At 45.8% G+C, this 15,268-nt stretch overlaps 1 protein-coding gene and 1 long non-coding RNA gene across 2 annotated transcripts in view; one reads left to right on the top strand and one right to left on the bottom strand.

Moving 5' to 3' along the window:
• The first annotated feature begins 1,779 nt into the window (after positions 1 to 1,779).
• LOC133777024 (uncharacterized) lies at positions 1,780 to 4,117 on the top strand. The gene is made up of 3 exons (XR_009868472.1): positions 1,780 to 2,442; positions 2,661 to 2,767; positions 2,911 to 4,117. It is a non-coding gene; the product is annotated as an uncharacterized LOC133777024 (long non-coding RNA).
• A 6,174-nt stretch (positions 4,118 to 10,291) lies between these two features.
• The window catches only part of FBXO47 (F-box protein 47), a 30,937-nt gene continuing 25,960 nt past the window's right edge, over positions 10,292 to 15,268 (bottom strand). The window contains exons 9-11 of the mRNA XM_062216842.1: positions 14,966 to 15,108; positions 11,229 to 11,388; positions 10,292 to 10,745 (exon numbers count right to left, since the gene is read on the bottom strand). Of these exons, the coding sequence (XP_062072826.1) occupies positions 10,633 to 10,745; positions 11,229 to 11,388; positions 14,966 to 15,108 (416 nt within the window). The 3' untranslated portion in view covers positions 10,292 to 10,632. The remainder of the gene's footprint in view (positions 10,746 to 11,228; positions 11,389 to 14,965; positions 15,109 to 15,268) is intronic.

The raw sequence follows: 15,268 nt of genomic DNA, 5'->3' as shown, positions 1-15,268 counted from the left end.
ACCTGCCCCAAACTTGCTCTCCTTTTTTTTGTTTGTTTGTTTGTTTGGTTTTTTTTTTTTTTTTTTGGTTTTGGTTTTTTTTTGGAAAAGCAGAATGACAGAGATCATCCAACCACTGATTCACTCCCCAAATGATCACAAAAGCCAGAAGCCAGGAGCTACCTTCAGGTCTCCCACATGCGTACTAGGAACCCGAGCGCCGGCCATCCTCCACTGCCTCCCCAGGCTCATTAGCAGGGAGCCGCTGGGACTAGAACGGGCTGCTGCAAGATGCGGTGCCAGCTGGCTGGTGGCAGCTTTGGCCAAGGCCCCGCAGCGCCAGCCCTCAGGCTTGCTCCGTGAGAACTTTTCCTCAAGCCTGGTTCTGGCTTCCCTCCACGCATCACCCTCTCTGCCCAGCCTGGTGACGAGAGACCGGCTCACTTCTCCACCAGCCAGTGCACTCAGGATAGGTCCCCTTTAAGTCCCTGCTTACCTGGCCAGGGGCAGGCCTGGAGCTGCTGGGCAAACCCACACTGAACTAGTGAATGAGCTCAGCCCGGCACGCGGTAGGAGGTCCACAAGTGTCTGAGGAACCGATGAGTGACGGCTCCCAGTGGGCGGGGCCCGGCAGCCTGCTGCAGTGCGCCTGATGCCATGGCAGTGTGTCAGTCTTCTCACAGTGTCCGCTCACAGGTGGCTCACTGACACCCCCACCCCGAAGGGCAAAATGGTTTGGTGGAAGCCCTACAGCCAGTGGCGGAGCTGGGACCCCCACGTGGTGCTCAGAGGGCCACGCTGTGCCCTGACCTTTGCTGCTCTCAGATCAGCATCTCCCACCCGCCCAGCTTTGTGACAGGTGCTTAGGGTTTGTGACTTCCGGCCGGAAGGCCAGGCCGCCACCCCTCTTGCTCAAGGGGTTGGGAAGAGGCTAAGGGAGAAGGGAATCCAGTCCCTTCTGCTGCCACTTGGCCACCAGTGGGCCCACGTGCAGCTGCTCAGTGGGGAGGGGACGCCCATGTCGGGCTCAGAAGGCGGGGGTTCTCTGGCCTCAGGATAAGAGCGGGGGGGGGGGGGGGGACAGGCTCCGCCCCCCAACCCTGAGGAATAAACCAGCAGAAGGAAAATCTATGTCTGTCTGTCTGTCCCCTCCCTTTAAAGAAAACGCAAAACAGCACGCCATAACTGAAACCGCCGGGATGGGCTTTAGTGACATCTCTGCACAGGACACTGTGGTGCAGCAGGGAGATGGGGGAGGGGGGAGAGGAGGAGCAGGAGGAGGGCTGTGGGGGCCCATCCGGCAAATGGAGCCACAAAACCCAACTGCACGGCACAGAGCAGCCAGTGCAGACAGGGTGGAGGGCTTTGGGACTCGCCCGGCCAGCTGGCCGGGAGCAGGGGAAAGGGTGCGGGCTGTGGGGTCTTCTGCCGGCCTCGTGGTGCGTCTCAGTCCCCGCCATTTCCAAGCTGTGAGCACGAGGTCACTTCCTGACCACGTCTGAGCCCCGTGGAGAAAGCCCTCGGGGAGGGTGGACTTGCGCCACGGGGGCAGTGTCCAGCGCAGTGCAAAGGGATCGCAAACAGGGTCGCCGTCACGTGCGTGACTCGGGACTTGCCACTGGCCTACCTGGCTCCCATCTATTGCTTTTTGTTAGATTGCTTGCTTTGAAAGGCGGGGTTACGGAGAGAGGCAGGGAGAGAGATCTCCCATCCCATCCACTGGTTCGCTCCCCGAATGACCGCAACGGCTCGGGCGGGGCCAGGCGGGAGCCAGGAGCCTGCACCGCCCATCATTTTTCGGAGACAATCCGCCAGGGAAGAAGCGAGCAGTCAGGAGGAGTCACGCCCAGGGGACCGGGCGAGCCTCTGTCCTCCCCAGCCAGGGGACGCCGCCGGCGGCCGGGTCCACACCTAGCCGCTCCCTGGCTACCGCCCCCACCCCTGCTCTGCGATTGGCCGGCTGCGGCGGAGGCGGGAGTGAGGCGCGGACGCAGCCGCCGCATCCCGGGGTCTCCAGCCTGGGGGCGGGGCTCGGGGACCAGAACGGGGCGCCGAGCCCGGGCGGGGCGAGGAGCCATTTCTCCGCACCCAGGGCCAGCTCCGCGCCCGCAGCCCCGGGGCCTGGGCAGCCGAGACTCCACGATGCTGGATATCTTCATCCTGATGCTGTTTGCCATCATCGGCCTGGTCGTCCTGTCCTACATCATCTACCTGCTCTAGGGGCCCGGAGCCGCGGCCCAGACAGCCGGGATGGAGCGCAAGGCCGAGCACCGCGCGCTGACGCCGGCCGAGTTCCGCTGCGGTCATTATTTCGGGTATTGGTTCAAAACAAGGTGAACAGGGAGCTCGTTTTCCTGTTTTGTTTTTTTTCCTTCTCTCAGGGTGCATTGATGTCGCATATCTGGAGCGCTCTGAACAGAATAAGAAACCTTTCTTTGGACCTAATTTAAAATGCATACATAGGTATAGTTTATAATCTGTGTAAAGTGTATGTGCATACGTGTAAATGTATGCATTGTGTGTGTGTGTGGAGAGAGAGAGAGAGAGAGTTCTTACAGCGAAAACCCACAATGCGAGGATTTTTAGGTGCATGGTGCAGGGTGCTGTGCGTGGCAGGGAGGGACGCTGCTCATTTCTGCCTCAGGTTAGGCGCTGAAACTCCGATTGTCTGTTTTCTCCAGGAAATGAAAGGTAGAACACACCCTCCTGCCCCCGCCGCGGTTCACAGCGTCCCCGGTGTGAGCGCATTCATTCATTCCCTGGTGACTCGTTCTCTCTCCAGGACCAGGTGGAGAATGACCCGCGCGCTGGGGTGGCGGGATGTCCTTTTCTCTTCCCCAGCTGGGGGTCGCGCAGAGCCGAGGGCGGGACTCCGGGGGGGGGGGGGCTTCCTGGCGGCGCTGACCCTTCGTGTCTCTGGCTTTCTCACAGCTCCCGGCCTCCAGCCCCACCGGAGGCCGCTTGTCCGCGGTCCGGCCGACTCGGGGGCGCTCGGCGGGGACAGCAGGGACTCGGGTCGTGGCTGACGGCCGCGCCGCGCGCAGGAGCTGTGGATGGCGCGTGCTGAGAACACGGAAAGTTGAGATGCAGACTCGCTGGAGCTGCCGCGGAGAGCTGTCCCGGAGTCCATTCCGCCGGCCTCTCCGTGGCCCCGACGCTGGAACGGGCCCCTTCCTCTCCCTCTTCCAGGCAGGGGTTCCCGGAAGTCCAAGGGCGAATTCCAGTTCTGTCACAAAACCTGAACTTGGCGGGCCGGGCGCCGCCGCGGCTCCGTGTCTCCTCCCCAGCCAGAACAACGTGTCCTGGAGTGTTTAGTTCTCGCCTCTTCCCCAGCCCAGAGCATGTGTGCCCCAGCTTCTCATTCTGGAGACGGTTGGTTACATAGGCCGCCCGTTCTTGTCTAACCGAATTATAAACGATTAAAACGAGATGGCACCGCTAATCCTACTTCGGGAAAATCCTACCTGACAGTGTTTTTGTTTTTGTTTTTGTTTTTTAATAGTGGCAAATGTCTCTTTTGGGAAAAAACTTTCAACACGCTTCTCTATCTAAGCAGGTTTAAAGAAACCGTGTATTATGGGGTCAAAGTCAAATTAGCTTCCAAATCTTTGCTATTTATTCCTTTGAAAATCTATCATAATTGTGCTATGTTTGATGTTGCTTTCTAGCTTATAAATAAATAAGAAGTAGAATGACTTGATAGCTTTTGGTAATAGCATGTCTCATTGCCATGATTTAAAAAGAAATAAAATTGGGGCAGTATACTATATGTCACAATTAAAATGGAAAACTTGCATTTCATAATTCTGGACAAAAAAAAAACCCTGTCCTGGAAGTTTTGTCTTGGCAACAAATTATGTCACCATCAATCAGTCATCCACTTTAGGCCTCCCGCTTGTTCTGTCAAGTGAGTTAGACTAGAACGTGGTTATTGTCCTTTTCCGCTCTAAAGCTCATGAATTCTAGGGTACATTATCTGATACTGTTTTCTTTTTGTTAAAGATTTATTTTATTTATTTGAAACACAGAGTTACAGAGAGGCAGAGAGAGAGAGAGAGAGGTCTTCCATCTTCCAAGTGCTTGGGCCCTGCACCCGCGTGGCTTCAGATCGGCACAGCTCCGGCCATTGTGACATTTGGGGGGGTGAACCAACGAAGGAAGACCTTTCTCTCTGTCTCTCTTTCTCACTCTCTGTAACTCTACCTCTCAAATAAATAATAAAATATTTAAAGAAAAATAAAATCTTTTAAAAAATCTGTATTATAGGGAAATCATGTCCAATAAAATTGGAGTTGTACTTGGCTCATGTCAACGTAGTAAAAACATGTCTGAAAATTGTAAATTACCGAAGAAAAGTTAGTAGGACATCACGCCAAGAATCACTACACTAATATCCGTTTCCTTGATGAAAATAGGGCACGTGTGCAGAAATGTTGTATTTTATCTCCGGAGAAAGCAGTACTAAGAGAATAGATTTTGATAAAGTTAAATAAAAAATAACTAACTATAGAATCATAACCACCACCAATTCATTGTTGTGGGTGCACCAGTCAAACCTGCCCTCTGAGTTCGAGACGACATGATTTATCACATTCCAGAAGATCTGCTTGCCTTCAAAGAGCTTGGTTTTAGCGTTATTCAGACTTCGAAAGCCCTGAAAAATGTCATTTCAGTGTAAAATTACTCAAAAATAAAATGGCTTTCCCTTACTAAGGACCTGAGGCATAGATGGAGTAGAACATGGGCCCCGTCAATCGAGTGCTTTGGCTTCACAGCTCTGAATACTGCTGAGCCTGGAACAGCCTCGTGGACGTCAGTTTTGCTCCTATTTCATTTTGTTTTTAAAAATTTTTTTAAAAGATTTATTTATCTACTTTGAAGGGCAGAGTGAGAGAGAGGAGATCTTCCATCCGCGGATTCACTCCCCGATGGCCACAACAGCCAGAGCTGGGTCAGGCTGAAGCCAGGAGCCATGAGTGGCGGGGGCCCAAGCGCTCCGGCCACCCTCCACTGCAAGGCCTGGCCCCGCTCCCATCTGTATGAACAAAAGGAAAGCCAGTCACTTACAGAGCGGAAAGAGAAAAGGGCGGCACAGCTTCCGCTACAGAACCAGACATGCTAAGGCAGATACATTTTCAAATATGGAAGAATTTCTTTGTTTTCAGGAAACACTCTAGGATCTTGTAGTCCCAGGAAATTATAGGTAACCCACAACACTTAATTACATACTTATCTGTTTTTTTTTTGTTTTTGTTTTTTGACAGGCAGAGTTAGACAATGAGAGAGAGAGAGAGACAGAGAGAAAGGTCTTCCTCCCCTTGGTTCACCTCCCAAATGGCCACCATGGCCGGCACGCTGTGCCGATCCGAAGCCAGGAGCCAGGCGCTTCCTCCTGGTCTCCCATGCGGGTGCAGGACCCAAGCACTTGGGCCATCCTCCACTGCACTCCCGGGCCACAGCAGGGAGCTGGACTGGAAGAGGAGCAACCGGGACTAGAACCCGGAGTGCCGGCGCCACAGGCAGAGGATTAGCCTAGTGAGCCGTGGCACCAACCATTTATCTGTATTTTCAAGATTTATTTTATTGATTTGAAAAGCAGAGTTTCGGAGAGAGAGAGAGGGAGAGACAGAAGGCATATTTTGTTTTTTGAAAGTGGTGATAAACTATGATAACTGTAGTATTTCTAGTTTCAGCAGCATTTGGGATGTTAATTTATAGGGGATGTCGATTTGGAACTAATTAGCAGAGCAATGTAGAATATTGTTCTATGTGCAGGTCACTGTTCCACTTATGAGTTGTTGCTGGTAGATGTAATTACTTTTATGCACTATACCATTAGTTGTAAATGTACATATAGACACGTAGGTATGTAGCCAATTGCAATGTTATTTGAAGACATTTCAGTTTTCGATCACGGTGGAGCTCCAGTTAGCACCTTAGACAACGCTCCCGCCAAGAACGTGGAGGACTTGCATCATGACCTACTCTGAACAGTTGGAAATGTTTCCAATGTTAATTTTATTAAACAGTAAATATCAAAGATAATTTAGCAAATATTAAATAGTTAAGTACTAAAAACATTTTTTCCATGAATACGTTCAAGACGACACCACATATTCTTCAGTTTTATGCTTGTGTGCAGTGATCTCAGAGTCTACGAGAATTAATTTTGTTAAAATGTAAGAGCCTTTTAGAGACTGAACAACTGTTTGTTTTTCAAGTCTTCAGCTGCCTGCGGAATTCTCCGGAGTTGTATTTGCTTCCTTGATGAAAACAAAGGTGCTCTCTGCCCTCCCACTTTTTCCTTGTAACCTGGAGAAGGTGTCAGTGCAGCTGGCTCTCAGGTTGTGTCCTCCCATCAACCACACAGCGGTTAGCCCCTAGGCTTCCCAGTTCCTTTCTGGTGCAGTTGCTAGGAAGGTGTCTGGTAACCAGGGAAGCGCTCCTTAGCAGCTTTGGTTTTCACCCCTCACAGTATTTAAAGACAGAAATGGTTATGTGCTATGTGCTATTCATATAAAGAGGTTAACTCTTCAGCGACAATTGCACACCAGGTTAGTGCCTTTCTTTCTTTCTTTCTTTCTTTCTTTCTTTTTTTTTAAAGATTTATTTATTTATTTGAAAGGCAGAGTTACAGAGGCTTCGGGGGGCAGGGAGAGGCGAGTCTTCCATCTGCTGGTTCACTCTTCAAATGACTGCAATGGCAGGAGCTGGGCCAATCTGAAGCCAGGAGCCTGGAGCTTCTTCCCAGTCTCTGACATGGGTTCAAGGGGCCCAAGGACTTGGGCCATCTTCTACTGTTCTCCCAGGCAATAGCAGAGTGCTGGATCAGAAGCGGAGCAGCTGGAACTCGATCCAGCGCCCAGATAAGGAGCCGGCACTGCAGGTGGCGGCTTTGCCTGCTATGCCACGGCGCTGGCCCTGGTGCTTGTGAGTAATTACCACAGTAATAAAATCTTTGTTCTTAACCAAGGACCTGGAAGCATGAACTGAGTCATCAGAGGCTGGAAACCGTGAAAGTGAAACAAGGTGCCTATTGTTTATGCTGCGCAGAGTAAGCCTGGGAGGGAGGCCTGGCCTTCCGTACAGGCACTGACTGCTGCCTTGAGATCCTATCCAGAGGAGGGTCATCCAAAAAAGTGCTGCAGATGGGTGTCGCATGGTCTCATAAGACACACAAGATTTATCCCAAGATAAAACCTTAGTTCCTAAGGAAAGGAGCCATTAGTCTTTAGTATTTTTATGGTGTGGTATGTGTTTAGAAACAGTAATGAAAACCAGTAATATGTTGTGAGCTTGTACTCTGGTGGAAATCAAAATCATCCCACAAAGCAAAGCAATGGAAATGACTAGAAAAAGGGAAAAAGAGCTGGGAGCCAGGTCTCCTCATTTTTAGGTCAATCTTCTAGTTTAGACAAGACACAGGCTGTTACCTGACTCGACAGTTTGTGCAGTTACACTATGACTGCTCTGAGTTAGAAATTGACGGTCTCTGAAGGTTTTAGGCTGTGCGTTTTGCAAATGCTTTTTTTGTGGCGATATGACTGCCTACACCAGCACGTACCTATCAACACTAGGGATTATTAGAGTATGTGCCAAGTTAGTCTCCCACCTTATAACTTGATGTGACACTTTATTCCTGATGATACATGTATTCCACAAAAACTGAACCACTGAATTGAAGAAACTGAAAATTTGGTCAGAAATCTTATTTATAACTCTTAATAAACAAATAAAGAATTCATCAGCTTTTTTTTTTCCTAGCTTTTTGCCATTTATGTATTGCAAGCAAAAATGAATCCGATTTTTTATGACCCAAATTTCTGGGGAGGGTAAGATAATAATCTGACATGTATGAAATATGAAACTGTAAGAAAGAACTAAGAAGTGCTTATAGAGCAGTCATGGCAGTTCACGTGTGTAACGAGATTCAAAGTCCGAGTCAAGGATGTTTTAAATTAAACCACATTTCTTTTGTAAACGTGCTGAAGTAGCCGTCGTACACAGTTGGATAATTCAAAGAATTCTGGGAAACTTCACAATGCCCCATTTCTTTCTCTAAGAAAAGGAAACAGCATCTATTTGGTGCAATATTAGAGATACTACTTATATTAACATTTTTACTTTTTTCTTTCCTCTGCAAGTAATCAAATGGGATATATTTTCAAATTGGAATCACCAATATTTTGATATATAAATTTATTAGGCTTTCTAACCAAGAAGGGGAAAAGGAGGAGGGGGAGAAAAAAACAATTAAAGAGTTATTTTGTACTCTGATACCTGCCAGCTTTTAATGTTTATAAATCCAGTTATGGATAATTATTAAATTGAGAAGAAAAAGATGAAGCCAAGATAAAAGCAATAACTTTGTTTTTAGCATAAACATGCAAATTATTAACTTGAGTAAAAAAATTCCTGCCCCCAATGGAATTATAATCGGACAATCCATCAAAGAAAAGCAGTTGATTTCCAACTCTCCCAAAATGAAATTAAGTGATTTTGCTACCAAAATACATAGTAAAATCTTGTCATCACATTTACATTCTCCACGGTTTTCACTCTTGAGTTCTATTAAATCTTTGACTGAGCCCCTTTATCCACACACCTGAGAATTTGGCACAGTGCACGCCCCTTTCCTGTAGGTAATTTCCAGACGAGCTGGTGTTCTTTGCTTTACCAGCTCCATAAGCTACTTACATCCAGGGATTGGGCAAAGAAATCCAGCTTGGAGAAGCCCAGCAGGAAGAACAGTGACTTCAGCAGAGATACAGCGAAATGGCCAAACCCAGGAGAAGAACTGGAGATTCGGGCAGCTCTAGCATTATTTCAGTCTGGGAAGGCACTACTGCCATCTCCTTCAACAGTGACAGTGCTGGTGGCAGGTGCCAAGCAGACAGAAACAGTCCTGAAGCTTCTTGGAACCCCACTCTTTCACTGGCTGCTCTAACCATGCATGCTTCCAGTTTCCTTCACCAAGTCCCATTTTTGAGACAGGGAGAAAAGCCTTAGGAAGAAGTGAAAATTTTTTGCAAAGACTGTTCTGGCAGAATAGCTACTTTCACTTTATATTTCCCCTTGTTTGCAACATTTTACTGTAATCCTCAGGAAAGTATAGAAGATGATTTGATTGTATTAAACATAAATACCTTCCTCTTTTTATAGATTATTTATATGATTAGTATTTTTTAAAAGATTTACTTGTTATTTATTTTCAAGTCAGAGTTACACAGAGAGAGGAGAGGCAGAGAGAGAGAGAGAGAGAGAGAGGGCTTCCTTCCGTTGGTTCACTCCCCAAATGGCTGCAATGGCTGGAGCTGCACTGATCCGAAGCCAGGAGCCAGGTGCTTCTTCCGGGTCTCCCACGTGGGTGCAGGAGCCCAAGCACTTGGGCCATCGTCTACTGCTTTCCCAGGCCATAGCAGAGAGCTGGACTGGAAGAGAAACAACTGGGACTAGAACCAGTGCCTATATGGGCTGCCGGCTCCGCAGGTGGAGGATTAACCTAGTGCACCATGGTGCTGCCCCCACCCCCCATGATTATTCTTAAAGAAATAAGAGAGGTCTTCAAAAAGTTCATGGAAAATGTGTATTATGAAAAACTATGATGATATTTTAAAAGTTTTTGTACAAAAATAAATTTTTAAAAATCCAAAAGACATTCTTTTATCTGAAAGGCAGAGAGACAGAGAGAGGGAGAGAGAGAATGATCTTCCATCTACTAGTTTATTCCCCAAAGGCTGCAATGGCCAGGTTGGGCCAGGCTGAAGCCAGGGGCCCAGAATTCCATCCTGGTCTCCTACACGAGTAGCAGAGGTCCAAGCACTTGGGCCATCTTCAGCTGTTTTCCCAGGTGCATTAGCAAGGAGCTGGATTGGAAATGGAGTAGCCTGGACTCAAACTGGAGCTCATATGGGATGCTGGCATTGCAGGCAGCGGCTTAACCCGCTGTGCCACAATGGTGGTCACATGTAACATTTAACTCTATATTTCCACAAACTGTTTGAAATAATCCTGTGTGTATGTGTGTGTGCCTGTAGTTTATACAAATATACTCCCACATATGTGTATGTATAAACACACACATATATGTTCTTCCTTTGAACTATAAAAAATCCATTAGTTTATACAAAACATGAACGAATATAATGACGTTTATAATCATAAGCCAAGAAGGTGGTGAAGAATGTGATTCATATTCTGTATATTACAAAACATCGTATTGCAAATCTTTACAAAATATTCTGGGCAAAGTCTATACAACCTAAGCAAAATGAACAGAAACATGCTATTTAGTGAATTGGATCTGCTCTAACTACAAAACAGAATTTTCTTTTGCTTCCCATACCTTCCAAGACACACAGCTTGGGCTGGATCCAGAATCTGGGACAGTTAAAATTCCATTTTGGTTTGGTGTTGGGTTTGCTGAAACCTACAGAGGCCACGCTTGTTTAGAGAAATCTCAATACATTCTTGGGTTTGTTTATTATTTTTTATAATACAATAAGAATAAGTAGTTACTTCTAAAATTCTATGCTATTTTCCTAGGTTATTTAGACGATGATAAGTCCCATGGCTGCTATTCTTCAGATGTGAAAAAGTAGCAATCTTCTAAGTTCAGTGAGATGTCCTCTAAAGGAAAAGCTGTCCGAGTATTTAGGAAGACACAGAACCCATGGTCAAATACAGGACCTCCTTATGGAAGTTAGCCTGAGCATGCACAAGATGGAACAAATTCAAAAAGCTTCTGTCGTCTTCATCACGGTCTCCTATATGCCATACACAGGAGTCGACAGTAGGGAAAAGAAAATGACAGTTAAACATTTAAATATACAATTGTGAAACAAGATGCTCCAGTTACCCCCAACAAGATTTAAAACAGAAGACTTTCTGTTAGTGACCTCTCCTAAGACAGACACTAACTGCTGAAATCATGGAATTACATAAGAACACTGGATTAGAAATCAGAAGGAAAGGATGCTGGACCGTGTTCTACTGCTTCAGCTTTATGACCATGGGCAAGTCAGGTAATTTTTCTAAGCCTTAGTCTTCTTAGCCACAAAACAAGGTTATTTTTTTGTCTAGCTAAGCCAGGAACTAAATATATCTAATAGAAAAACCAACAAGCTAAAAATGTCTGCTCCTTCCATTGTTAGTTTAGAGACAAAAGTCGACACAGAAATAGCTCTGTCTTCAGTGGGGACTTGAATGTGATTGGCCCACACCTGTACACCTCCTACATTTCTACTCACCAGACATAATTGATTGTAGCATTTCCATTATAACACATGCAAACGCACTGGCCACACTCTGCAGGAAGTTATTTCTTTCCATTGGAGTGTTAAAGACTTTACAGACTTTTTGCATCATTTTCACTGCCCAATCCATGCAGTAGAGTTCTTTCTCACACACCTGATTTAAATATACAAAGCATTATTGTCAATCTTGTGAAGAAAGCTATAGAATTTGAAAACTGTACTAATTATGCCTTTTGATTCTGCAGAATTTATTACACATTATACCATATACTGAGTCTATAAATGGAAAATGCTCTTCTAATACTCTTTCTTTCAAATGGTATAATTTTAGTAAAAAAATGAAGACTTGCTCTAAGGTTATTACAGAATATTATTTATTAGTGCAAACACATATTCAAAAGTTATTGATTATATGAGAAATAAGACTTTTGCTCATTCAACACATAAACATTTACTGAGTACCTGTTAAGTGTTAGAGGTACAATGATAAGCCATAAAGATACTGCTCTATTTTCAAGGAGCCTAATGAGGATTATGGACAAATAGGCTATTTCAATAGGCAGAAGAACTCCATGAAATTATCAAATTCCCACCTTAGGAGTTTTAGTAATATTTGTTTCTCCATTATTTAAATACAAATATTCAGGGGTCAGTGTTGTGGCATAGCAGGTAAAGCCACTGCCTGCAATGCTGGCATCCAATATAGGTGTCAGTTTGTGTCCTGGCTGCTCCACTTCTGATCCATCTAATTGCTAATTGCCTGGGAAAAGTAGCAGAAGATGGCCCAAGGACTTGGACCCCTGTTTCCCACAAAGAGACCTGGAAGAAGTTCTTGGCTCCTGCCTTAGGCATGGCCCAGCCTGGGCCATTGCGACCATCTGGGAAGTGAACCAGCAGATGGAAGATCGATCTCTCTCTCTCTCTCCTCTCTCTCTCCCTCTCTCTCTCTCTCTGTCTCTGTAACTCTGACCTTCAAATAAATAAATCTTTTTTTTTTTTTTTTTTGACAGGCAGAGTGGACAGTGTGAGAGAGAGACAGAGAGAAAGGTCTTCTTTTGCCGTTGGTTCACCCTCCAATGGCCGCCGCGGCCGCGGCCTGCGCACCCCGCTGATCTGAAGGCAGGAGTCAGGTGCTTCTCCTGGTCTCCCATGGGGTGCAGGGCCCAAGCACTTGGGCCATCCTCCACTGCCTTCCCGGGTCATAGCAGAGAGCTGGCCTGGAAGAGGGGCAACCAGGACAGAATCCGGTGCCCCGACTGGGACTAGAACCCGGTGTGCTGGCGCCACAAGGCGGAGAATTAGCCTGTTGAGGAGCCACGGCGCCAGCCTTCAAATAAATAAATCTTTAAAATATAAATATTTAAAGTAAAGACTACATGTTCCCAGCCAAAACTGACTGCAACGAAAAAGGTTTATGATTACCGTTCTAAATGGCTGATGTAATTCACATAGCCAAATAGATCATGTATAGCATGAAAACAGACTATATAATGATCTAAGTGAATAATGCTAATCTTACAGGAAAGATTTCCTATTCGTTCTGTGTAAAGCACTGTATCTGGCTCTACGAAAGAAGTAAGTGACGCAGCCCTGGATATCAATCTATTTTGGGAAATGACTTAGCCGATACACACAATGGCTTAAGAGTACTAATAGTATAAGAAGACAAAGAGAAGACAAATCAGAGGCAATTTAGAGAACATGACCATCAGAGTTATTAAAGGCTTCCAGAGAAAGCTTCCCTACCCCTCGTGTCCTTCTCTGTTTGCTACAGTGTCAAAAACACAGTTGATCACATTTCTGCCTTCCTTAAAACTTTTCAGTATCTCCCTGTTAGAGGTTGGGTTCCAGCTCCACAGAGTGGCCTACAGAGCTCTTCTTTAACTAGTCTCTCCCTTCCTATCTAACCTCACCTCCTGCTGCACATTTTTACCCTTCAGAAATAATACTGAACTGCTTTAACGGCCCTGATTATAGTTATGTGGTTCTACTTCTCAGAAGCCTTGAAGAATCTGTTGCCACTCTCCATCTGCCCCTGTGAACTCCTTTTTAAAAAGCCATCACTGGGGCAGGCACTGTGGCATAGTAGGTAAAGTCACCACCTGCAGTGCCAGCATCCCATATGGGCGCTGGTTCGAGTCCCGGCTGCTCCACTTCCAATCCAGCTCTATAACGGCTTGGGAAAGCAGTACAAGATGGCCCAAATCCTTGGGCCCCTGCACCCAGGTGGGATACCTGGAAGAAGTTCCTGGCTTCTGGTACCTGGCTTTGGATTGGCCCAGCTCCAGCCTCTGAGAAGACCTCTCTCTCTTTCTCTCTCTCTGCACCTGCCTCTGTAACTCTGCCTTTCAAATTAATAAGTAAATCTTTTTTTTAAAGGCCATCATTTACTGGGATCAGGAAAGCCCATTGTCCTCTACTTTCATCTGATACACACACATAAACACACACACACACATATATATACAGAAATAAACACATACATACATATATATTTGCTAACATATTTGCAGTTGTTCTTGAATGTATTTATTTATACCTTGATATTTCTTAAAAGATGTAAGCAGGGGTAAGGGTTGTGGTACAGGAGGCTAAGTCACTACCTAGGGCATCTGCATCCCTTATCAGGGTGTTGTTTCAAGTCCTGGTCACTCTGCTTCTGATCTAGGTTCCAGGTAATGCACGTGGGAAAGCAGCAAATAATGGCCCAAGCACCTGGGTTCTTGCCACCCACATGGGAGACCCGGATGAAATTCCTGGCTCCTAGCTTTGGCCTGATCCAGCCCTGGCTGTTGCAGGCACTTGGGAGAGTGAACCAGCAGTTGGAAGATCTCTCTCTTGCTGTCTCTCCCTATCTCTGTCACTCTGCATTTCAAGTAAAAATAAATATACCTTTAAAAATATTTAAAAGCAGCTTATGATCAGAGTTTTTGTCTATTAATTTCCATAGTCCTAACATCTGACTTAATTGATGGCTGATAGTAAGTCCTCAAAAACTGGTGTTAAGTTGATGAATATTAAACATATTTTGAAAACTTTTTATTTTTGTAAGCATTTTAACTATACAAAAGCAGAGAAATGAGTATAATGAATCCCTAATACCCATTTCCTAACTTCAACAATTACCAGTCTTGTTTCAACTCTACCTATATTCACTTCTACATCCTTTCCCTACCTCTCCATCCACACTGACTATTTTGAAGGAAATCAAAAAGTTTTTTAAAATTTGAGAGGCAGACACACAGAGAAAGAGGGACAGACAGACAGACAGAACTCTCATCCCTTGGCTTGCACCTCATACGTTCACAATGGCCAGAGCTGGGCCAGGTGGAAGCCAGGAGCCAGGTATGCAATCCAGGTCTTCCTTGTGGGTGTCAGGGACCAAGCACTTGAGCCGTCGCCTGATGTCTCCCAGGGTGCACATTAGCAGGAAGCTGGAGTCAGGAGCAGAGCTGGGCCTCACTCCCAGGCAGTTCTACATGGAACGTGAGCATCTCAAACTGGCCTCTTAGCCTCTAGGCCAAATGTCTGGGCCCTGGGGGTGCTTTTGAGCTATATAAGGAACAGGTTAATATAAAGAATGCTTCAAAATGCCATGGCTTGTTATATATATTCTAGTATTTTTAAAAAGAAACTTTAAAAATACATACTTAAATTCCTTCAGGGCAATCCCTGGCAGGTCAACTGTAATGTTAAACGTCTTGTTAGAGAAAAAATAATTTTTCACTTACCAAAGCCAAAAAGACTACGAGCCTTGCCAGTTCAGTGGCCCGTCCATTGACAGCTTTACTAGCCATGAAAGTGAAGCAGATGCTGTTCCCACTCAGGATTAGAAGTCGTGCATTATTCTCTAGAAGCCACTCACGGGGAACCACTTTTATTAGCAGGACAACAGTTATTTTATGAGAAATTACACTATGGCCATAGCAAATATCATTAATACATGCAACATTATAGCGCTTGATCAGAAATACAATTAGTGCCAAGGGAAACACTTGGGGAAAACGTTTCAGTTTTTCAATTACAGCATTAGC

The sequence above is a fragment of the Lepus europaeus genome, chromosome 18 (genome assembly GCF_033115175.1).
Source record: "Lepus europaeus isolate LE1 chromosome 18, mLepTim1.pri, whole genome shotgun sequence".
Classification (NCBI taxonomy): Eukaryota; Metazoa; Chordata; class Mammalia; order Lagomorpha; family Leporidae; genus Lepus; species Lepus europaeus.
This window is presented reverse-complemented; position numbering and strand designations above follow the sequence as displayed.